The sequence below is a fragment of the Micropterus dolomieu genome, linkage group LG23 (assembly GCF_021292245.1).
Source record: "Micropterus dolomieu isolate WLL.071019.BEF.003 ecotype Adirondacks linkage group LG23, ASM2129224v1, whole genome shotgun sequence".
Taxonomy (NCBI): Eukaryota; Metazoa; Chordata; class Actinopteri; order Centrarchiformes; family Centrarchidae; genus Micropterus; species Micropterus dolomieu.
In genome coordinates, this window is record NC_060172.1 from 30,629,041 (window position 1) to 30,653,950 (window position 24,910).

The 24,910-nt window shown below is 42.5% G+C and overlaps 1 protein-coding gene across 1 annotated transcript in view; it reads left to right on the forward strand.

Annotated features, from left to right (window-relative positions):
* LOC123963784 (autism susceptibility gene 2 protein homolog) overlaps positions 1–18,685 on the forward strand; it is a 215,591-nt gene extending 196,906 nt beyond the window's left edge. Inside the window, exons 5-7 of the mRNA XM_046040828.1 lie at positions 10,803–10,832; positions 17,667–17,735; positions 18,674–18,685. Coding sequence (XP_045896784.1) covers positions 10,803–10,832; positions 17,667–17,735; positions 18,674–18,685 — 111 coding nt within the window. The remainder of the gene's footprint in view (positions 1–10,802; positions 10,833–17,666; positions 17,736–18,673) is intronic.
* The last annotated feature ends 6,225 nt before the right edge of the window (positions 18,686–24,910 follow it).

Genomic DNA, 24,910 nt, shown 5'->3' on the forward strand with positions numbered 1-24,910 from the left:
TTGACCTAATGTGTGCATACAGCTAATGGTTTCAAGGAGCAAAACAAGCTGTCACGATTTAAAACCCTCAACACTACAGTTCTTTTATTGCACTAATCTGTGGCCAAATCTGCTGTCCAGGGGATATCCCTCAGTTGAGCACAAGTTTAGCTGCAATTCTATCTGTCATCCAGTGAAAATGTGGTATGATTCAACCTGTTGACAGGCTGTTTATTACTGAAAAGCAACTGATAATACCAGGAATCATTTAAAATATATCAGTGTCTGCAAAAACATCAACAAGACTTTTCAGAGTAGAATTTTATTTGTAATTTTCTCAACAAAAGATGTGGAGATGTGATCTGAACTGACTGCTCTACCCCAGACAGCTTTAGTCCCCTCATCTCTGGCTTCAGTCCACAGTATAGTAGTGTATATCAGGCTTTGAAGGACAGAAGGCTGTTGGACTAGTTCAAACCATGACTGAAGTGCTGGTATTGTGGGTGGTGTTGTATGTCGGATGGCCGGTCCATGGACTTCAGCCTACTATCGTGCTCTACCATTTAGCATGCTAATTAATCCCAGCCAAAGGGCTGCGTCAGTCACCCCACGCTTCGCCAGGGACGCTCCCAGTGGGCTCATCCTGCTTTAATTGAGCACGTTTTTCAGAAGCGCGCTGTCCCTGGGATTACATTAGATCCCTCTAATTCACCCAGCCTGCCACCGGCGTGGGCAAAGTGAACGAGAGAGGGAGGGAGCGAGATGAGACGTAGAGCTGGGAAATGTATAAATAAACCAAACAAACAAACAAAAAACCAGACTGAGTGTTTATTAACACCCCTGGGATGAAAAAGGAGGTGAGTGCAGGAAATCATTAGCGCAGGAGAGTCAAACTAGGCTCGTTTGATCTCACTGATGGAGGAGCAAATGTAATTTAGCGCACTGCGAGTAATTTGTTTTAGCAGTTAGCATGGGTTCCTTTTAATTTCATTTTGCCTTACATCAGTCTTTCAAATTAAATATTTTTATTTTGTACAAAGCGGATCTCTGTGAGCCTCGCGGCTCAAAGACCAGCCCTCAACAACAACTAATGTTTATTCATCTTCGCTTGTTTGCATGTGCGGTAGACAGAATCTTGACAGGAGTGTGCAGTGTCTGCTTTTATTTGAGTACTGTCTGTATAATGAGGCAACTCAGATGTACACTGCGACAGCTAGCAAATCATAGTAGGAGAATAACAAAGTGTTTTTGTCACTGCAGCTCTAATTATTTGGAAGACTGTGCTGAAGTGGCAGCATCTGTTTTGGTGTCTCACCTTATGTCCTCCTTCTTCTGAAAGTTGTTGACTGTGCTTTCGGTTTATGAAATCAAGGCACCATTTTCAAACCCAGGTAACTAAACAGTTCCCAACTAAGAATTGCATTCACTAAAAATATAATATGTAAACTTAAATAACCTGTCTCTGTCAATAATATTGCCACTTAAATGCTGCTCCCATTCATGAGGAGGCCTTCCACTGCATCTGGGCCAGCTAGTCTCAGTTCTGGTGAGCGGGGAAGAGAGAGTAGTCTTATCAGCAGGAGGTGCCTGGGACATTGTTGCTCTGAATCACCTTATCAGGCCTGTGTTCACACCTTGTGGAGCCTGAGCCCCTGCTCTTGCTTGCAGCAGACATGTGAGATGCCCTCCTCTGGTAACTGAGAATCAGAGACACGGACAGGATGAGAATCATAGGAAGCCATTTTGGAACTTACTCTGACTCCTGGTATTCTGAAAATATGCAGTGTTAAATGCCTCGAACTTGCTCCTGGAAAAGCCCTTTAAAATATTTAATTTTCTTTTAGGATGTATTACTATGTGCAGTTTATAATGCAGTGGTAAATCATAGTCTGCTATGCAGATCATTTAGTATTTATTGGAAATTAACAAATAAACAACAAAGTGAAACTGTGATCTTCAGATATGTCCGCATCTTGAACAAGATTTCAGTCTTTACCAAAGTGATGCATTGCTAGCTGCCATTACAGACTGATAAACAACGTGTGCTCTAATGTGTGGGAACTCTGTGTATCTCAGCTGTGTCCCTGGCAGAGCCTGCAGGGGTTGTTAGCATTGACAGCGCCGGTCTTTATGCATGAGACTTCCAGGCAGATTGTTGGCAGAGCTGGGCAGTTTTTCTCAGATGGGCGTCAGCTGGCTGCAAGCCTCAAAGCCTTCTCCCCCTCCACCTTGGTCTACTTCCCATCATGGCAGACCCAGAGAAAGAGCTTTATGGAGCCCGATAATGATACGTGGCGAATGTGTAGCACTGGAGTGACTGTTAGCGGCGGCAGCTGCGCAGATAGCCTGGATGATGGAAAATCAGTGGGACCTCATTTTGGTTTGCCAGTATGAATATTAATGGCTCGTTTCCAGGCCATGGCTAATGATGAGGAAAATTCCCTAATAAAAACTTGATGTGATGGGCAACGACCCACGGGGTCACTGGAGACAGTCAAAGTTAATAGTGTGCCATCAGGTGTGAGGAGTTAAGTGATTAGAGGCACAGAACCTAATCCTGATGTTTTTCTCCCCCCTCAGCTATGAGTCAGTGTGAAGGGAGGGAGGGCTGGAAGTGGGAGGTGACAGGAGCAGATGAGGTTTATCTCTTGACAACAGCAGCCTGTTGTTAAGCATACATTACAAGTACATTCAAGCCATGAATGTTACAGGTAATACTAGAGGTGGCACACAGAGATAGTCTATATATTTGCTCCATTCTGCACAATTTTATCACATTTCACCAGACATCTTTGTTTTACGTTTTATTTAAGTGCTGATCGGATCCAATATAAAATACTGTTTCAGTACCAATAATGAAACAATGTTTTTTGATATCTTGTTTTGAGGAATCTTTTATTTATTTTTTATTTAAAGGTTCAGTGTGTAAGATTTAGTGGCATCTAGGGATGAGGCTTGTGAATTGCAACCGTCTGTCCAGTCTACCACTGCCCCCTACGCTTTCAAAGGGCGTGGGACAGATACAGAGGCTGACACAGCACAAAGGGTGTCTCTTCTGAGACAGCAGAAAGTGGCCAGTCAAGAAAGGAGATTTCTTTAGGTAGATATATTAAGAAATTATATTTACTTAATTATTCTGTAAAACCATATGTTATTGTGACTTGGCCACTGACAGATAACATGGAAAATGTAAGCCAAGAGTGTGAAACACTGTCGCTGTTTCTGCACCACAGTCCATTATAAACCACACATTAGATAAAGTTTATACAAACATTGACAAGGGAAATAAATTCATTCTCTCTGTGATTATGAACCCTCGCCAAAACTGCCGCCAGCAATTATATCTGGCCCGTGGTCAGATTATGGTGCTTTGATAGCACAAAAAATCTAAATAAATAAATACTTTGATAGCGGTGCTGAAATAGATCTCAGTCATGGCAGCAACAGTTACTCACATAATCTCTTCCTCTTCAGTGGTTTTGCCTACAAAATAAAAGCGCAAGAACATTTTTTACTGCAATGCTTTATTTATTTGCTGTGATTGCCCTAAATGTCCTCTGCCTGGAGATACTGGGGAAATGAAAAGTCCTTCGTAGGTTAATGGATGTGGATCAAACACTGCAGCACGTGCTGTAATGTGAGAAACTATCGCTGCAGATCTTCTGGGTAAGAGTCCTTCACTGTACCAACGGAGCTAACCAAACACTGTAACAATGGCTTTTAATATTAGGTAATATATTCTCATCCACCACCTGATGGTTGAGAGAATTGCTCCGATTGGCGACACAACATGGCGACGCAACATGGCGATGCACCATGGCGACGCAACATGGCGACGTCCATGGAAGGGGGGACCAGCGGTTATGTAGATATAAATGACTCATTCTAACGTAATAAAAACATAAAGGTTTATTATGTAAGGTCTTTACACACCACTGAAAACATAGTTATGGATATTAAATTGCATTTCTGTCAGTAGATAATAGAAATATTACACACTGAACCTTTAACAAAAGGAGACAATCTTGTCTAAAGTCTAAATTGACTGAAACTGATCAAAGAATAAGCAAACAAGAGTATAAATCGGAGCAAGTTCCATCGTTTGACAGTTTTCAACGCATAGTGCTATGGACACATTTCAGTCAATGCCAAAAAGTATTTAGTTTCAATACCTAATGGTAAATGTCACTGGTTCCAACAGGTTAGTATCACACGGGTAAGAAGAGGGCTAATTTGCCTGGTTATTTCAATCTGGTCATCTACGCAAAACTCCCCTATCAAAGCACTAGCCCACTTTCTCCTCTTCAGAAATCCAGTTTGTCTTTATGGTGCACAGGCAATTCAGCTTCTTTATTTACAATAAAATTGATTGTTTATGTTTGTAGCGAGATTGCTGTAATGAAGATGCCAAATCACATCATCATAATGTCTAGCATGTGGTGTACTTAAAATACACACCAAGTGGACTCATCTCAGAGGAGTCACCATATCTGCACAAACAGTGCAATTTGATGTATGTAATTATCTCAAAATCCTTCTATTAATCTTTGATGAATCCAGCATCTGCTTTGTGCCGCAGTCCCCCATTGGCTTATGGAAACAGAGTATAGAGTTGGGGTGAGGCAAGGTGTGTATTTGTGGGTGTTTGCGCCCACACTTGTGTGCTGCAGCTGTGTCTTGTGTTTTTTTCATTTCTATCAGATAAGCAGTAAACGCTTCCCACCCCCAGGCGCCTGTAGCCTGGAGTACTGTGTTGAGATGTTCTAGGAGGAGAGATACTGAACTTGGTGCTTGTGTAACAAATGGATTTTGAAGAAAGCAAAGTGCTGCACCTCTCTGTTCCTTCCTACCCTGGTCCTTGTCAGGTGTGTGTGTGTGTGTGTGTGTGTGTGTGTGTGGTGTGTGTGTGGTGTGTGTGTGCGTGTGTGTGTGTTGGGTGGGTGGATGGGACTGATCAAGAGAGAGGTTTACCCTGCGGCAACATCTGTTACTGCCAAGCATCACTTCAGTATGCTGCCACATCTCCGGTTGACTTAAATGTCCTACCTTCCTCCACGCTCAAACAGAAAACAGCATACACACACACCACTCGTTTGCCTTCTGAACTTACGTTTTTGTCCCAGGCATCCAAATGTGTGTGAATGTATCTGTGTATAAGTGCTCCTTGTCACTTTCCTGCTCACACCTCAACATGGAGTCCCTTTGTAGACAGTGCCGAGCCAACTCTCTGATTTGACATTATCGGTGCTATTTTAATGTAAATTGTTTAAAATAATAATATAAAAATAATATTAAAAATGAATATTAAAATATTTTTTTAAAGAGCCAGGTTTGGAAAATTTGCTGAAATATTCATTCAATAAGTTTGAGCACAGTCCAGTTAAATAAAACCTAAAAAAAATGTACTCCAGAGTATTGAAACCAGAGGTCACGGACTATACAGTTCTTAATATTTTATGCCAGGCTTAATTTTTCTGCCATTCCCATCGTCCCTCCTTTAGCTCTACTGTCCCAGTGACTGGAATCCAGAGTTTGTGGTCAAATTGAATATCTTCTGGATAAAGTTTTACATTTGAAGGGAAATTGCATTCAGACGTTGGCCTGCTGCATTTGGCCAATGCTGCAAATGTGGATCAGACCCGGTAATATTAGTCCAGACACAAGTCTGGTCCTCCCTGAAGAAACATTCTTGGCTGCTGAAAGAGACGTTTGCCTTATGTGACTATATAGACTGTCTCAAGCACTCAAGCTCTGCTGTTTTCTTTTCCTTGTGATTTTTTTTGAGGTCTTCTCTTTTCTACCATACTTTTATGACAGTTTGACATCAAGCAGATGCTGTGGAAATTAGATGTTCGATGTCATCGCCACAGAGCCCTGCTTATTTTAATGATGTGTCCCAGTCAGTTATGTCATGTTCAATTTCCTTCTACTTGCTGAACTTTTAGGTGTATTTACCAAACTGTCCTTTATGGATACCTTTTTATGCTTGGCCTATTTCTAAAGTAAAGTATTCCTAAAGTTTATTTTTGAGGTTCACTCCAGTATGTGTATGTTTGGGCTTGTGTGTGCCCCCTTTTTAGGGTGATAATGAGTGTGAATTGCTCTGCAGTGTAGCAGTGGTTGAGACTGAATAAGGAAAAAGGGTTCATCTAGTGCAGATCATCATTAATATCATAAGTAACAGCAGGTGACAGAGCTGCATGAAGCCGACAGTCGAGCATAGTTGTCATTTTGTTTTTTTCTGGTACAGTTCGTCGAACTGGCTGACATCTGCATCTCCAGTCAGTCAGATGTGTCGACCATGCTCATGTTGACAATCTTAAGATTATTACCATTTTTTCTGAAAAGTCTGAATTTGATGCAGCCAAGTCAGTTTTATTTTTTTATTTCTGTGTTATAAGAAACCAATTTGTGAGCGTGTTGTGACGGGCCCTGCTGCTGCAGCTTTGTGTGCCAAAGCAGGTGCTGTGTAGCAAACCCTGAGCTCATCAGTCTCCTCCTGCCCGGCTCTATTTGTTGTTCCTCAATTCACAGTGGCGGGACTGGCAGACTGTGTAAAGTGTGGGTGAGAAAGAGAGAGGAATACGGGAGGTGTGAGTGGGGGGGTTTGAGAATAAGAATGGCAGAGATCCCCATTTCGCCATCCCGGTCTTCCTCTATTCCCCATGAATAATGTAGCACAGCCCCTGCCCAGTGGTAGGCCAGGCATGCCGCCATATCAAGCTGTGGTGGAGAGTGAGGCATCTGAGTCTGGGCTCAGCCATATTATAGCCCCCACCCCCCATCCCCAAACTGCAGAGAGGAGCACTGGGCTCCAAGATGGCAATCAAGGCTTGATTTGCCAACACATTTCCAATGATTAAAATGTAATTAGCACAAGCGAGCACCTCCTCCCCAGCTAATTTCCATGCACGCTGTGACAGGCAGGCGGTCGGCGGCACCCAGGCCCCAGCAGCAGATGGAGGAGGATGCACCGGGAGGGGAGAAAACCATTTTGCCATGTGACTGTTTGCATCAGAAAACCATCAGGACGCGCAGCTATATCAGGAAGGAGCTGTTAGGAGGAGGGAATGAGGAGCTCTTGACGACAGCACATCAAATTGGCACTGTCAGAGCTGACCCTGGCAACGGCTGCCATCCTTCATGCTGTCTTTCCAGCTCCCAGGCATGCAGGCAGGTTGGCTTCTTCCCTGGGCTTTAACCCCTTCAGCCATCCTGCAGGACAACCTGGCTCAGGCTGATAAACAGACACCATCCTCTGTGCAATGGGGCACTTTAATAAGGCCCATACCAACCGTAATTAATTCTAAGGTCATGGATTGCAACCAGCATAACCTGAGGCTAATGTCACTCATGGGGGCGACAATGTATATTTATCACAGATCCAGACTTAAGAAGATGCTATTTAAGAAAATATTAGATTGGAGACAACATGTAAAACTAGATGCAAAATTATAATAAGCCTGTTAAACACACTGGTTTACGCATGTCATTTTTTTCTTGATTGACTTAACATCTGTTAGTATTTGTAGACCAGTGGATTTCCAGAAGGTTATGTTGGAAAAGAGAACATGGCATACTTTCTTTGCACGCATCCTTGTGTGATGTGGTTACCTCTCTAGTACAGACATTTTTCTGCGGGTAGCTCTGGCAGGAGACTTTGGTGAGCCCTGCTGCTACGGACGATAGCATAGCTGCATCATTTCGCATTCAGCCCATGGCTCCTTATGTTCCCCTTGTATTGGGCCAGTATTACACTCAGCTGGAGAGGATTTAGGACAAGAATAATTTACTCCTACTTACAGACCAATATAAACAAAAGGCTCGATGCTTGGACAGAGCGTAGGGAAATTTGTAAGAGCACTCAGCCAAAAGAGAGGCCCGGGTGAGAGCAGAGGGGCAATCAGAAGTGCTCCGGATACAAGCCAACATCAACAGCTCTTAGAGCTGAAGCTAATGTTTGACATTCCTGTGTTACTTTAACTTAACACTAGGGTTTAGCTCTATAGTATAATGCTGGTCCTGTGTAAATAGCAGTGGGCCTGGGTAAAGTATCACTTTTCTTTGTCAGCCCCCCTTCCAGGACTAATGGTTACCTTATTGTACATGACTGTTGCTATAAGTAAGACCTATTACTTACCTCACCCTGTCAGACATCTAACTCCACTGACCTCAATAGAACCACTGTTATTGTTTTTTTTCTTTCTTCTCTCTCATTTTAAACCTCTGACATATGACTTTTCATTAGAAATGGCATTCTAGGATTGGTATGAAGTGTTTTTGATTTTAGTTAACCATACCTCTGCAGATTTATCCATACTCGCCCGTCGGTAGCAATAACTGAATTTTGAGCCCATGCTTACCTCCTAAAACTGCTAAAATACCATACCTCAGTTATAAATTAAGTCTACCAATCATTCATGATATTTCTAACTGCCAAATGCAAAAGCCGAGACTTTGCAGCTTTCCGTCTCTGGTTCTAATGTAAGAATCAGTAAGTAGAAATACAAGGGGTGAAAAAATTTCAGATATGCAGGGATTCTTCTCCCCCGCCTCAGGTTGCTTTATGCATGAGGCAACGCATTAGTTCACTATGATCACTTATCAGTGAGTGACAGCTCTGTCTTGTTCGTATGCCTGAGATGTGTTTTTTTTTTTTTTTATCTTTTAGAGATATTATTTGTTACTTTTTGCTCTGTACTTGAGCAGTGAGTTTGAGGGAGCTTTGGCGTCAGCACTGTAAGGACGATCAAATTGCCTGCCCTTGCCTGTCAGGGCTGATCTCAGGATTTTTTACTTTGCTCATTATAAAGGTATTTCCATTTTATTAAGTTTTCCCTTTTTTCCACCCTTTGTCGCTCTGGGAAATTTGCATACCTCTACTCCTAGGGAAAAAAATAATGACAGCAATTTCTTTTCTTTTCTCTCCCCCACCAGCCGTGTGAGTGCTTCGTTTAGTGGCACCTGCGAAAGCGACAGGCACAGGGATGAGAAGTGAAAGAGAGCAGTTGATTAAATCATCATCAAGTTGCAGCACAGAAAGTCAATTCTGCTTGCCGTCTACAATGATATCCTTTTATCTTAAAGTAATGAGCTATGGCACTTTTGCATCGGGTAATACGATGAGTTCCATTAGCATGTTCCATTTGCTTCACAAGCAAGGGCGAGCTATTCCAGCCGGCTTCTATCTAGGCAATCAAAGCAATTGGCTGCACACCGGGGGAACAGGGGGAAGGAGGGAGAGGAAAAAAGGGAACACGAGAAAGAAAAGCTAGTGTTTTTTATGGATCACAACACAGTGGAAAAACTAAAATGATGTCGATTATTTAAACCGGGTGTGTAGTGTGCATTGGCAGAGAAGCAGCTAATGAGTGCTCGGGCGCATTACTGTTGTCACATTCTGAGAGGCCTGAATACATGGAAGCAGTTGAGACGGCTAACACTGCTCATCAGATCTTGTCTGCTGCTGCATTAGTCAGTCCTGTGTGGGAGGTGGCAAGGGAGAGCGATACATGGCCGCCACGCCTATTTATTCGCAAGCTAGAATAGATGTGCATAATAGCACACAGTGTGCAGCTTTTTGTATTACACAGATATTCACAAGTAATCAGAATCTGCACTTGTCTTTCATTACCCTTATTTATTCTTCCAGCTGACAGTCTATAGGGCTGCTAGCTGACACTGTATTAAAATGGGAGGGGGGGGGGTGGAATGTTGTGGGTGGTAGAGAAAGAGAGTGAGAGAGAGAGAAATGGAGAGCAGGGAAACGTCTGAGGAGTGTTTGCCCAGTGCGTTTATTGCCTCTGCATAATTTATGAGCTGCTGGACCTGACCATCATGGCAGTGTGCCGTGGGCGGCCCCTGGGGCTGTGTGGTACAGGCCTGTAAATTGGATGCTATGCTCCTGCTGAGCTCGCAAGGCCCCTTTTTACTGTCCAGTCTCAGAAACAGACCAGCCATAAGCCCAGCCAGCTACCTTTGAGCTCTGCAGGGCCCCAGATCAGCAAAAAACAAGAGATGGAAGCAAAAAAATAGGGAGAGAGAGAAAAATCTTCAGGGCCTTCTGTCGCTCGCTCCCTGAGTTGTCAATCATTTCATCCCCTTCCTTCACTCCCTCCTTACTTTAATCGACACCCACCAACCCCTCCCTGCACTCCCGGTCCCCCTGCCTACACACACACACACTCACTGTGCCAACCCCTGCCCATATTCCCCCCCAGTGCCTTCTTCATTACCGACTCCAGTGCTTCTCTGCACCTCAGCCATATGCACAACGTTGAGGGCCGCCAGTCACCCAGCATCACACTAATTAGTTGATAAAGAATTAAGTGGACCTTGAAATTGAAATTGGAAAGAAAAAATGAAATCCAACCACTTTTTCCTCCCTCCATTACAAAGTTGCCTTCCTCTTCTTGTCATTTCTCCATTCCCAGCCTCAAACAGGAACAGACATCGTGGAATTATAATTCTAGTGGCAGTTAGGGTTTTGAGATTCCAGCTCCGTATGAATTTCACATAGGTTTCAATGTTAACAAGGGCACGGCTGCTCGTGAGAAATCTGCTTTGTTTCATATTCCAGTGCATGTGTCAGCTAATGAAGTGATCTGATGATATTCAGACACTGAATATGAGTATGTGATAAGTTTGTCATTGAAGAGCTGGTGAGAGAGAACTGATAAAATATGCCATTTGCAAAGGTAAATTACATTATGGCACTCACACGTTTAGAAATTGAATGCAATCTAAGCAGGGACAATTATAAAACAAGGATGGAGACATGTTATTCCTTATTTTCAGGTTTGCCTTTCTTTCTTTTTTTGCAGTGTGACACCGACAGTGACCAAGACGACAAGGTAAGCCTGCCATTCACTGTGAATTTTCATAAACTAATAAATGTGCTTGGATCATTTCAGGCATCCTTTATCAGGTTTCAATAAGATTCAAATATTAGACTTTCTTTAAGGCTGAGAATTTAATGTAATTAGAATTAAACATCCTGTTAATAACTATGAGAAAGTCTTAATTAGATGTGTGTTAATTATAAATGACTTAATGATGTACAAAATCTAAATCGAACTGTTCTGGGTTTTTAGAATTTAAATGACATTTAAATTAGACTGCTGTCACAGCCATGGCTGAGGGTGCAGGCTTTCTTATGCTTAAAGCCTGTCACTAGCATATCTACAGGATTAAGTACAATGCTAGTATTTGTATTTATTGTGTCATATTTCTATCTTCCTATGTATTTCTCTGTTTGCTTATATGTCTGTCTATCCATTTGGCTGACTGTCTGACACACTCTTTTGCTAATAAGGGGTAACACATTCCCTATAATCAGGTATCCATTGCTTATGTCTGTCACTATAATCTCTATCAAAACCTCCTACTGTCAAGATCTATAGCATAATCCTGTGGTTTAACACCGTCCTATATTTGCTGAGAGGTTTTGTCACTTTTCTTACACTTGCAGTCTTACAAAAAAATGTAAAAAATATAAAGCATTTGCTGGGAAACACAATTGAAACAAACAAATTCTACTCTTTAAAAAAAAAAAGTGGTTTTGTAAGGTTTGGCCTAATGGCGGTGAAAAGGAAAAGATGATGGAATCACTAAATTCAAGAATTTTCTCGCAGTCTGGAGTAATGGACCAGGAGATACAATATACTGATTTGAAAGTTGGGCTGATGGTGGCACTTGAGGGAAGGTTGTGTCACATAGATTGCTACTTCATGTCATTTTAGGACTGTAAAAACACATTTATTCCATACCAATCAGAAATCCAATATTAGCGATACTTGGTCATAAGCAAAACAAAATGACACACAGACGGCAGTAATTGCTTAGCCTCTACTACTTGGCAGAGGCTAGAAATCAATAAAAAGCATTAACAATGTTCAAGTTAATGAGAGCTCAGCAAGAAAACATGTAGGATTCTATTAGAATAAATTGAATTATTCACAAGCTAGAATAGATGACCATAAAAGCAGCTTTCTGTATTACACAGACATTGATGTGTAATCAGAGTCTGCGCTTGTCTTTCATTATTCGTATTTATTCTTCTAGCTGACAATCTATAGGGCAAAATGGATATAAATGCAGCATATTTGTGGCTGAGCTAAAACTGTAATGGAGATGGTGAGGAGATTCAAATGCTGTATGCTCCATCATTGGCAGCTGGTTCTTGAAGATGTCAGTGAGTTAAGTCTGATTCACCCCAAATATTTTCTGGTGATTTTTGTATGGCTGCCACATTTTTGTTAAAGCAACGTTTGTCGATTACAGTATTTCAGTGCTTGTAGGAAGTATCGAAGAGAAAGTTTTTAGCCATCTTTATTCTGATATCAAGGTATTCACAGTTAGAGCAAACCTTATAGATTCCAAGAGCAGCCATATTATCCAATGACTTCTAACTAGAGCTCTAGATCCACTCTAATGATTTAGTAATGCCATTTGCTTGTGGTGTTTAGACTGTGCAGCAAATTGAGTCATTACTCAGTCTTGTCGATTTAAATTGCTCCTGTCTCGGTGGCAATTCCTTTTTGTTTCAGGAAGAGAGAGAGAGCATGGTAAGCTGTAATCCCCCCGGTGACTGTATTAATTCACCCTGGCTCGCGTTACGCTCCTGATGAACAGCGCCAACTACACCTTCCTGTCATTGATTAATTGTGTGTTAAAGTAACAGAGGAGTGAATTAGTAAATAGGGGACCCCTATGACAGGAGGCTGACTCATGTGTTCTTCCTCAGTGTGAGGGAGTAATTGGAGCTCCCACTCAACACTTTTACCCCCTCCTCAGTCCACGTCACCTCTGCCACTATCTGCTCCTGCCAGGCGCCCGGGCACACTACGCCCACTGCCACTGTCATTTGCATTCTGTGGGCGAGGCGGTCTACTTTACAGCAGAGAAGGATGCGGGAGAGCAGAGTCATTTTAATGGGTCAAATGTATTCAGATGAGGACAAACGTGGCTTATTTAGTTTCCCTTCAAAAGCAGGAAATGGAAAAAGTGTTCCCAGGAGAAATCATGTTCTGCCTGGCGTAGAAGGCCTCTGCCGTGTCGGCGGGAGCTGCCAGACTCTGATAAGAGACAGCTTTGCGCATCTCAGAGTATGTGTGCACACAATCCTGCTCATGTGTTTGTGTGCGAGTGTGTGTCTGCGTGTGTGTGCTGTCAGAGCACTTGCTCATTATAAAGTGACCTGTGGGATAGGCCCTCTCCAACGTGACATGTTAATGGCATATTGGCAGAGAGGTAGGAGGCAGGCTCACTGCAGTCACTCGTCACGCAACACTGGTGTTATTAGCTCTATATGTGTTATCATTAGCATCTCCGCTAAGGTCCCCATCACCACCAGTCTTTCCTTCTCTCTGCCAATATCAAGCAGTCCAATCAGAGCTCAGATAATGAGAAGAGAAAGGTGAATACCTCTGCTTTAAAGGTCACTACACTACACTATATATGTGATAGAGCTGCAACTAATGATTATTTTCGTAGTCGACAAATCTGTTAATTATTTATTTATATTTATTTTATTTGTCGACTAGTCACGATTATTTTTGTCACCCCTTAACACTAACCCTAATTAAATTTAACTAATTAAATATCTTTCAAGTGAATTAATGATCTCCAACACACAGCCTAACCAGCTAACGTTACCATTAAGTAGTTACCATTAAGGTTTACTATTCAGAGTACTATTCAGAGCCAGGAGAACAATAGGGAACAATACAAGACAGCGTAGACTACTCCTATAAATCACTGATTTACTATTGCACTTAATGTGTTTGCTAACACAACTAAAAGAGTGTTCTCTTAGCCAGCCAGCATCATCCATGAGACCTCAACACCAAGAATGCAAAGAACAATGGAGAGGCTGCTCCAAGATAACTGCCAGGCTCTATCAGCCAAAACAATAAGCTCACAATCTGATTTATTGCCAAGTAGGTTTTAACTTTAAAACGTTTTACTTTTTAACAAAGAATTTTGCTTTGTAACTATATAAAATAAAAGCGCATTAAAAGCAAATACTATAACCACAACTGTACACCAACAATGTAATGTAGAATAATAAAGCAACAGCCCCCTTTCATACTACTTCTGTAGTTCATTTTTCCAAAGTGCTTTTAAGTTTTATAAGTGGTGAATGTCCTGTATGCTACATCCTGAGTCAGATGTTTCTTGGTTTATTTTAAAATGTTAAACCATTACTCAGACTGTAACGACAGGATAACAGCGGGGCAAACATTGAAACTATCTTACAGTTGTGGCCTTTCCTCTGTTGCTCTGTTGTTGCTGCTGCAGTGGTCTGTGTAACTGGGACCAGAGGGCTCTGTGGGCGTGACTGGCCGGCCCTGCTGGCACCGCTGACCTCGCGTGCGCTTGTGAAGGTTCTCCACCCCAAAAACGTTTGAGCACATTTTGGATTCACCATCAACTTTCAAAACTGCCAATATTCAAATTCTACACAGTTGATTGCAAAAGCTCTCAAAAGTGTATTTAGTGATGAAAGAGCGTAGAAAACTTGTAAAAACAAAAGACAATGTTCTGCTATTTCTCCGTTGCTTGCCGCTTTTCACGTGAAAGCTTTGTCTTGGTGAGTTGTCTTACAGTCAAGCAGTCATGGCAGACAATGGAAGCAATACTACCCCTAGCATTTCAGTTAGAAATTAACAAGCAGAAATGTTCTGAATAAGAAGATTGCTATCTCTCCCTTAAAAGACATCTCTGTAACACTGCCACTTCGACAATGAAATTTCATGTTGACGAATTTTTATAATCGACAGTCGATTACGTCAACTAATCTTTGCAGCCCTAATATGTGAACAACGTGACTGAAATAATTGTGTATGTGTGTTGAATATTCATTGATTGAATGTTGTTGACTGATGTGTGTTAGATGGGATGATTTGCCTTCTTTTCATACTATACTGTTCATGTGGTCTCTAAATTGACAGTGGAATGTAAGCAAAAATGCCTGTCGAAGGGCTGAAACCATCCTCTCAAAGCTTTTGCTGGCGACGGTGTTCGCGTTTGTCTGACGCTATCATGTGTCTTGGCCCATCTTCCACTCCTGAAACACGGACAGTCAATAAAATGAGGTCTTGCATGCATCCTCTCCACACTCTCTACCCTTTTGGTGGATCTAGGCAGGATCAAGTGGTCACTTTGATTAGGTCTAAGCAGGACTGGCCTGTTGATTTGGAGCAGCTTGCCCCCAGTTACAATGCTTTGCTTTACTAGCACAAAGCACACTAAAAAGATCTCCATAGCCTAAGGTGTCTTTCATGTGCTTCCACTAAAGCCCCAGTAACATTGCCTTGTTTCATGGCATAGTTAACACTAACAGGTTTTCCACCATCTGATGCCTTTTAGGGGGGCTTCCCATTACCCTCAACATGTGTGTGATCCAGAGCCCTGAAAATCCTCTCTAAATCCTTTGGGAAAAGGTAGCACACGTACAAAGAAATACATTTTAATGAATCTAAATGCACCCTGCCTCCTTGATTTTACTTTGTCTTTTCAAAAATGTATGCACTGAAACATTCACTTAACATTAATCATTTCTGATTATAATCCAACAGCGGCAAATTTATGCACCTTGTCTTAGCAGTCTTTGTAATATTGTCAAGAGTGCTCAGGCACTTACTCTGTCTGGACTTGGTAATGCTTAAGTGATTTTTCTTAGGAAGTGGCACCTTGAAACTGCCAGTCAAACATTTTAGTATGAATATCTGCTCGTGCTCAAGTGCTTTTTTCCAGCTTAACTGTTCATCAGTGGTGTTACTTAGGCCTTTTGTGAAGACAATGACTCTGCTGTAATCTTCAGGACTTTATCGCTCATAGCTTTTTTTATTTCTTTTCCCCTTGCCTCTGGGCTTTTTTTTTATAGAGACCACACCTTTCCTAAGTGTTATTTACTCGCTCTATCAGCAGCCACAAGCTGTAAATGCCATTTTGAAAATGCTTTGCGTCTTATTAATGGCCATGCAACGGAGTGCTGTAATTTGCTGTGCTTTGCTCTTATTGGAGACGAGGGATCTAAGTGGGTGCTTTAGAGCAGCCGAGAGAACCTGTTTGTCCTTGACATAAAATAAAGATCTGAACTGGTAATATATTTGCTGTTTCTCTTCCTTTATTGTTTTGCTGTGTTTGCCCTCAGGCAATTACAGCAGAAGAGTCGAGTTTCTCAATCACTCGGCAGCACTGTACATAAAACCATTTTATATCCCCCCTCCCCCCCCCCCCAAACCCTCCCTCTTTCCACCGCAGTGGGAAGGATGAGTAATAAAAAGGAGAGAACAACTTGTCAGCGTTAAAAGATTATGTGTTTTGCCCCCTCCAAAGGAAGAGAGTAGTGTTTACAGGCTTGAGTGGGTGCTCGCTAGGCCGAGGCTGAGGCTGATTGCACTAGAGTACCCTGTCAGCCAGTGATTTGTCATGTACTTTATCATCCTTGTCACTCTGCAGAGCGTTGTCATAGGTAACTTTCCCGCCTGCCCCCTCCCCCCTCTGTGCTTTGTACCCAGTCAGTGTAGGAAATTTGTATTTACTTTGGGGGAGTGTAATTTGTTCCTCATGGATAATATGACCCTTAGCGGAGCCGGATCACGGGTTAGTTGAAGTGATATTTTCCGGTAATGGTAGTCGTACATCATGGCTGTCAGGCCGGGTTAGGAGGCGAGCACATTACAGCTCCATTTTAGCACTGCAGGCATCTGGGATTATTTTCCATAACCAAGTATGACATGACCGCTCTGCGGAGTGCATTAAATTTTTACTAGCTTTTTTCCCTCCCCCAGCAACTTCTGTGGCTTTTCCCCCGGTCTGGGTCTCGGGGCTGCCACAGTGATGGATACCCCCAGAGTCCCAGTAGCCCTGGCCAAGGTTAGCGGGTGTCACAGACCTACACCGCTCTCCTCCATCCAATAACCGGCAAATCCCTGCTCCCTCTGAGATGTGCACGCATAGGCCCATAGCTCACCTCCGCAGCCGACCCCAAGCATCCACTTACCTCCAGCAAACACAAACAGAGATACAAAGAAAGGGAACAAGCATATTCCGCTTTTAGAAGTAATTTAACAAGTTACTTTGAATGAAAAATTATTACACTTGTTGTGTTTGTCCACTCAAGCACTTTATACCAGTGAACAAAAGACTGATAGATGGACGGTTGGACATTTGCGTAAAACAACCCCTGCTTCACTTCCATAAATAGAGATATTCTTTACACATGGCAGTGCTTGTGATGGCAAGCAGTGTGGCGCTCCAGAGCTGTTCATTGCTTTCCTTTTATTTTCTATTCTTTCCTTTCCTTTTTCTCCCCCATTTTGAATTCTCTCTCCTTGGCAGCAAGGTCAGCGACGTAAATGCCACCTCTTGCCATTGACAAATGGTCGCCCCCCTGTCTGATAATCAGTAGGGTCTCAGAGGTGGACGAGCAGGCGGAGCTCATTAGGGCGCCACAGATGAGAAATTAATGTGGAGATTCCAGGCCTGGCAGAGAGCCGCGTTGATGGGTGAGGGAGGTGCGGGGGGTAGGTTGGATGGATGGACCCTGTCTGATGGATGACCAGGTCAGCAGGCAGCAGTACTCCCCAGACAGTCCCACACATACACAAACATACACACACCCACAAGCCTGTCCTCCCCCTGTAACCTCCCCTTCTCTTCTCCCAACCTCCCTGTAGTGCAGATCATCCTCCTCCGCACAGCAGTACAGTAATGACACCGCAGAGCGTAAGGCCACAGGAGAGAGGGTCAGAGGGAGAGCTGTTCCCTCAACTGACACCCTGGTAATGTCAGCCTGTCAATGTGCTTCACAGGTTATTTATATTGCCTGTCCAGGATATTCCCCTGCCAACACATTGTATCTTGTTTTTTTCTTAATTTACACTTTTTACACCAAAACTGGGAATATACCCTTGCATGTTGATATGATAGTCTCTGGTTTGTAAATTACTTCTCAGGCTTATTTCGAGATGTTAGGTGAAGTTTGCTTAAAGCTTGGATTGACCATTTTCCTGGTGTTCATTACCTGTTTAATTAAGTTTGGCTAATCATCAAGCACACAAAACATACGCAAAACATTAGACAAGCTTGTGATGTTTATGCAGCTATGCCATTGTCACATGACAGAAGACTTTAGAGCTGTGGTGTTGAACTGAAAGTCAGCAGACTAGCTTGAGCCTCCTCCATCCTCCTCTATATTCACTGTGACCCATTTACAGTAGCAAGCTCTGGAGCTTGCACCCCCTCATTGTCCAAGCAGGTACATCCTCACTCTGTTACAGAACATTTCCACCTGCTAACACACATTCTCAGATGTGGACAATAATCAATGTGTCACATTGGTGTTTGTACCGTCAGTTCTCCATTCAAGCCTTTATTGTTTACCATTTAAATTGAAATTGCTAAATGAAGGAAAAGCCAATCCATGTCACTAGCTGTAGACAAGGTTTTTAAGTGTTCCGTGGCATTGAAAATCCTTGGATATGACAAAAATAAAATAAGCCAAGTTATAAAAGTCGTGGTTAAAGTATTTTGATGCTGCCATGCTGATTACATTGACACAGAAGAACTGTGGGAGATTTTTTGGAAAGGTGCAGACACTCAAATGCACCTTTATTCAAACGGATGTGGACTGCAATCTGATACTTTTTTTGTATCTACAAAAGGCATTTCTATTGCTTTTTAGAATACCTCCTGATGCTTATTGATAGCTTCCTGCACGGCGGCTTTGGTGGTAAACACAGGATTGTAGAAGGTTTGACCCTTACCTTGAGACATGATATTATACAAGCCCTAATGTGTTACACTTTGCCTCTAGAGTGCTCAACCTCACCATTCATTTATGGCCAACAATAAAAGGTAATAATGCACACGTTTGAATAGGACAAGGTTGCTAAGTCCTTGAAATTGAAAGGGGGAAAGCAGTCACAGCAGTGAATCGTGTTTCAAAGGCAATGATTCAATTCCCAGCACAAGCTGAGAACACAGGGAATGGAAAATAATTCAATCAGCAACAAAAACCATAAATATGCTGTTTGACTGAGATGTTCACTCCTGGGGAAAGAAAAAGCTATTTCCATCTTTCCTGACCTGGAAAAGAAAAATGTCTCAGGCAAATTGTGTACATATATCAAAGATTTTATGAGATTGGCCACATATAGAAAGGCTTTGGAGTGGAAACAAAACAGCAGTTAAAGTCTAGTATATTTCGCATCAAGTCCAGTATATCGTGCATCAAAGCTCCCTATCGATAAAATATAGAAGCCATGGCAAATGTTTCCTGGTAAGTGGTTATTCTATTTTTGTTAAGCACATCATTAGCTCTCCCCATATTTCTAATTAATTTCACCAATGTTGTTATCTACAGCACTGTTAAAATTGGCCTAAGCTCTAAGCCAAAAATAACATCAATGCTGCCAAACATGTTGAGTCACACTAAATTACATTTTTTTTATACCATTGACCTGCGCAATAATGAACTTAACTCCATGTGGTGCCATTTGTCAGGTGCAATGAAAACGGAGGGCTGCTGGGTAGAAGAGTGTGCTGTGGCGTACTGTGTATGTAGAACCTTCTGGGTCATGTTAGGCCGGTGGATTTGTGGCCGATCAAGAGTGAGCAGTGCCCCGGTGTCTGTCTTCATTTCTATTTATGAGGCAGTGTTGCCAGTTACCGGTCTTTAATAATGCATGTAGTAGGACCTTGGGTTCAAACCAGTGTCTCTGGAAACAGGCCGCTTATGAAAAAAAATTGGTTATTGTTATGCAGAAAGCCCTTCGCACTGCCTATCTCCTTTCTCACATGCACTCGCTCTTCATCCCTCACTGTCTCTCTATCTGCCCTCTCTCCCTGCTGAGAGTGAGTTCTCCAACGTGCCAAGGTTAAACTTTCTCGCTGCGCTCGGCGGATGTCAGTCAAGGCCTGGTTCACCTGCACATAAGCCCCCTCCAGCAACTGGGCCAGCGACTCTCACACAAACCCTCTGCCCCCTCATTGCCCTTTTGTCAAGCCAATGATTTCTGCAGCCAACTTGCTTCAGAATTGACTGGCTCCTGGCTCTGTGTTCTTCCACTCTCTACAGCAACCTCAGCTCACTCACAGAAAATGGCTTCATCCCTGCAGCCAAAGCAGGATTTTTGTCTGTGATTTGACTGATGGCAAAAACAAATGCAGAGCACTCACTCAAGACTGTAAATTACATCAGATTAACAGGGTTGCAGACTGTAATGCAGCCTATGGCAGAGATCATGTAGTAAAATTGTAATCGCTGAATACTAATTTAATAAACATCTCAAAAGATCCGTGACCATAGTTTTATGAACAGAAAAATGTTCTTACTTTTTGGACTTTGTAACAGTCTAAGGATCTTTTGGCTAACAATATTTCAAGTCGTGGACATAATAGATTATTAAACTCCACAGAAATGTATTGGATTGGTCTCACAAGCAAAAAACTGCCATGGAAGGCCATATCGCTAATCTCCTGCTATGTAACCCACCAATAGCAGCAACTCTCTACACACGAGGATCCTAAATGAGGGACATAGAGGACAGGCTTGTCAGATTGACAACGCTGTCCCAGCATGCATGGCGGCAGCCACAAACAATCCTAATGACATCAGGGGCTCTGAGGTGGGGTTGTACACTGTCGGCTCCTGGGCTCAGGCCGGTTCGCTCCCCCCAACATCCTTCCCTTGCAACCGCCACCACCACCACACTGCTTGTTAGAGGCAGTGTAATTAGGTGGCTGAGCTTGTTGCAAGTAGCCCAGGTCACAGAGGCATGTCCAACCCATGTCCTGATTGCTCCTTGGGGAATTATTGACAAAACACAAGGAGCATTGCATGTTGGGCTCTAATTATGTGTACAAGACATAGACGGCTCCGGGGAAATTAAATGAAATTCCCCAGCTTGATGGGTCCTCCACACTCATGGGATCCATTCTGTTTCTTATTAAGCTCAGCCATTGTCTGACTTTATGAGGCTGCCGTGTGGAGCTAGACACTAGCTAAATGCTTTTCAGTGTCTCTCTTTTCACAGTGGCAATACGTCAATGACTTATGGTGGAAAATTGCCTGTCGATTGTGATCTACACCGAATGGAGTGTAAGCAATAAAACAGCAAATACATTTAACTAACACACTAATATTGTAAATGTAGGGTGCGAATTGGAACACCTGCATGGTGTTTCAATGTGTAATCAGTGTCTTGTCACTGCAGCTTCGTCTGGACACATCCAAACCTCTGGTCTAATTCCCCTGGCCCAGATACTGGACAGGAATTGATAGTCTTCTGCTTGTGCAAATGAAGTGATAAGGGGTCTCACCCAGATTACACAAGGCCTAAGTGGTGCTAAGAAAGCTTATAGAGATGAATGAATTCATGAGGCTGCCTGACAGATTCTTAAGAAGCAATGTAATAAGGGATAAATCAAACAGCTACCATTTTGCCTCTGAATGATTTCAAATGAAAGCCAAGGGAGATGGCAGACCTCCCGGGAGCAGGTGAACTTAAGCATAGAACTGTGGCTAACCCTTATGTATATTTCTCTATCATTAGAACATCCCAATGGCTAATGTAAAAAAAAAGGCTGCATAAGCAGTAAATACTCCATTCCTTTTGATCAGCACAGTAGGATTTTAGCTGTCCTTGCCAGACTGTGGGGGCAGGCCCAATCCCACAGAGGTCTTCCCACAGATCATTCTTACCACCATTAACAATAGAGCAAATTATGTTGTAAGATGGTGGATCACCCAGGACCTTTTTTGGAGAAATCTGTTATTTCTAGTTCTAATAGCTGTAGGTGTCATGGCTACTACAGTATGTAAACTGGTTAGAAAATAACATTACAAGTAGGGCTACAGCTAACAATGATTTTAGTAATCGAGGCTTCTACAGATTATTTCATCGATTCATCTTTTAACAGGTACTTTTGCTTGGTACTGGGATCAGATGTGTAAGTTAACTCATGGCTGTAACGTTACAACCCAAACTCACGGCCCAATCAGGAGAACAACAAACACGTGTATAGATTTACAGCAGAGGATTGCGGCTAACTTTTGCTTGCCTTCGACTCAACAATCAATCATGATTTCAGGTAAATGCTAAAGTTGCTGTTACTGTTACCTTGTCTGTGGTCTGCTCCGTGGGCTTGATGCTAGACCGGGTGCTTTCTGACGAGATGCTGTCGTGCTGTTGCAGTAGGCCAATGTTACATAAGTTTAGTTTTACGGTGGACGGACTGTAATATTACTGAGTTGTTGCCCACTGTGATTACCTTTTATTTATTGCTTAGGAAAGTTTGTACATGCAGACACCAGAGCATCAGGCCTTTATGAAACCCAAATCATACATGAAAATGTCAGGTCACCTCATTGATATGACCCTGCATCACAACAACACATAGCCCTCTGGTCAATTAAGCACAGGCAGAGCGAGCGCTGTATCAGCCCATTCCACCCAGTCCCACATGTCCTGTGGTTATGCAGACAGCCAGCTTACTAGTGCAGTGGGCACAGACACTCTGTTAGCAAAACCAGCATTCAGAGAATAATTGGCAGAAGATGCAGATGCACTGGCTGCCGCGCTCCAAGGCTAGAAAAAAAGAATATATGTTTCGAATGGCAAGTGGAGATGAGTCACACTGACACTGCTGGTCATAATGATATTTCTGCGTACGCTTCCAGGGGAGGAAGACATTTGGTGTTAGCTGTCACGTATTGGCTTGAATTATGTGATTTAGCATCTACAATCACAGCACGGACATCAATTTCATGATGGTCATCAGTGCCAGGCATCACCATAGTGTCTGTATATCTTCCCTTTCCTAAACTCTCCTCTGCATATTCATACATAGAAAATGACTTGAGAGTGTACAAGCACGTGTATGTCAGCTCACCAAGTCATAGGCACACCGTTCTAAATAACAAAGCAAAGACGTGCCCTTTGGGTGGTGAGATAGCTCATTACCTATGAGCGACCTTCCATCTGCACTCATGGCTGCTCTGGGAGCCATTATGATTATGATGGAAATCTCACAAGCCATTACTGGGAGACAGCACAGGGCTCACTGCAGACACACTAATGGACTCATTTGTAATTGGGAGAGAGGGAAATGACTCTGTGAGCTAGCAGTGGCTTTGTTTGATGGAGTATGGAGGAGCGCATAGTAGATTTGACAAATGAAACGAGGTTAGTTCTCTGTGAACTAAACTGCTGTGCTTCCTTGATCACTGCACACATGCATCCACACATACAAACACCATCCTCCCTTTCTTGTGTCCAGCATGTTCAGGAGCCTGTTCACATTCTGTTTTGATGGGGGTCTTGGGCTTTGGGGTTTGATGATCAATCTTTGGGATCCCCCGGACGTGTAAGAAGAGTTATTGAATAATTGAAAGAATAAATTTCGTAGAGGTAATAATAGTGTTGACATTGACTGGTCCAGGTTGGGTAGGGGATGTGTAACCTTTTAAATCTTGGAATTTATAGTGAAACTCATGCTGATCCCTCTGCAAGTTATTCAGTCATGACTAGAGGACAAGTGGAGGCCTTAGAAAGGTTTAGATTTACAGCTTTGTTGGTGTTTTGTTGGCTGTGCTCATTTCGGTAATTCATCTGTGACTATACATGAAATCCATATTGATCCACTCGCTGTATACAAAAACACCGTAGAGCACTCTTCCCCCCCATAATGTATCTCTTTCCCTTATAGTTAATTTCAGCAACAACTGGGAAGCAAACTGCTGAGGTTTACTTCCTATTTCTCATTATTTGAATTAGCTGAGATTCCTTGTTTTACATTTGAATTGTCCCCACAGTGTTGCTCCACACATTGGTTTTTGATTTGCTTGTTATGCCTCTATTCCAGGAGGATTAGAATAACCAAGTGCCACTGTGGTGAAACATTAGCTCAGCATGTGTTTACAACAATGACAGTAAGTTTTTTTTTTTTTTTTTTTGAAAAATGAGGAAAATGTCTTTTATATATTGGTGCTAGACTGGTAAGACAGATTATGTCCACACAATTAAAATATTGTCTTGCATGTCACTGCATATCGAGGGAATGAACACAACAAGAACACGTGTAGAATCCATTAGAGGAGCTGTGGAATACAATGTTATGTTTTTGTGAAGACACAGGAAAGGAAATCTATTAGGATCTTTGCAATACTGCCATCAAAATAAACAGCGCCACACAATGTAGCCATAACGTCTCAGATATGACAGAAGTGTATGTTTTTCTATTGCTTTACATTATGTTGTTCAGATGTTGATGATATTCTATGTACCCTTCGCGTGTGAGCTATTATGTCAAACTGATTCCATATAGGGCAAGAGGCAAGTCAATGACTCAGCGTATTTTGACATAAGCCAAAATATATTTTTACGGCAACATCAACTCATTGTTTAACAATGTTGTATATTTAACACCTCCAGTATGAAAAGGGAACAGGTGAGCTACTGAATAATGCATTCAATTCTGTATGGCAGTTTGTCTGTGTTGTTAGTCCACATCCTATCTATTAAACCAACAAGACATTTAACTGCATGTTTATACAAGGAAGCTCCCTCAGCAGTAGCCTGACAGCGCCGAATCAGAGAGAGAGATGGGAAAGAGGTTGTGTGGGGAGCTAATAAGATTGCCCTGACCTGGGTGATTTATAGATTCATTTGTGTGCTTGTTTAGGAGCCTGATCTGCATTATTCATGTCCACAGAGGAGCAGTACTGAGGACATTAGCTGGTTAACCCCTGCTCAGGTTAGGCCACATTATTTTAATGGCCATCGCGAGGGCAGGCCTCTCAGTCCCATTGTCAGAGCGGGAAAGGGAGAGGAGGAGGGAGGAAGAAGGAGCTCATTTATTCCATCCAAAGAGAACAGGTGGGGCCAGAGCATTATTATTCAATTATTTCTGTTAACAG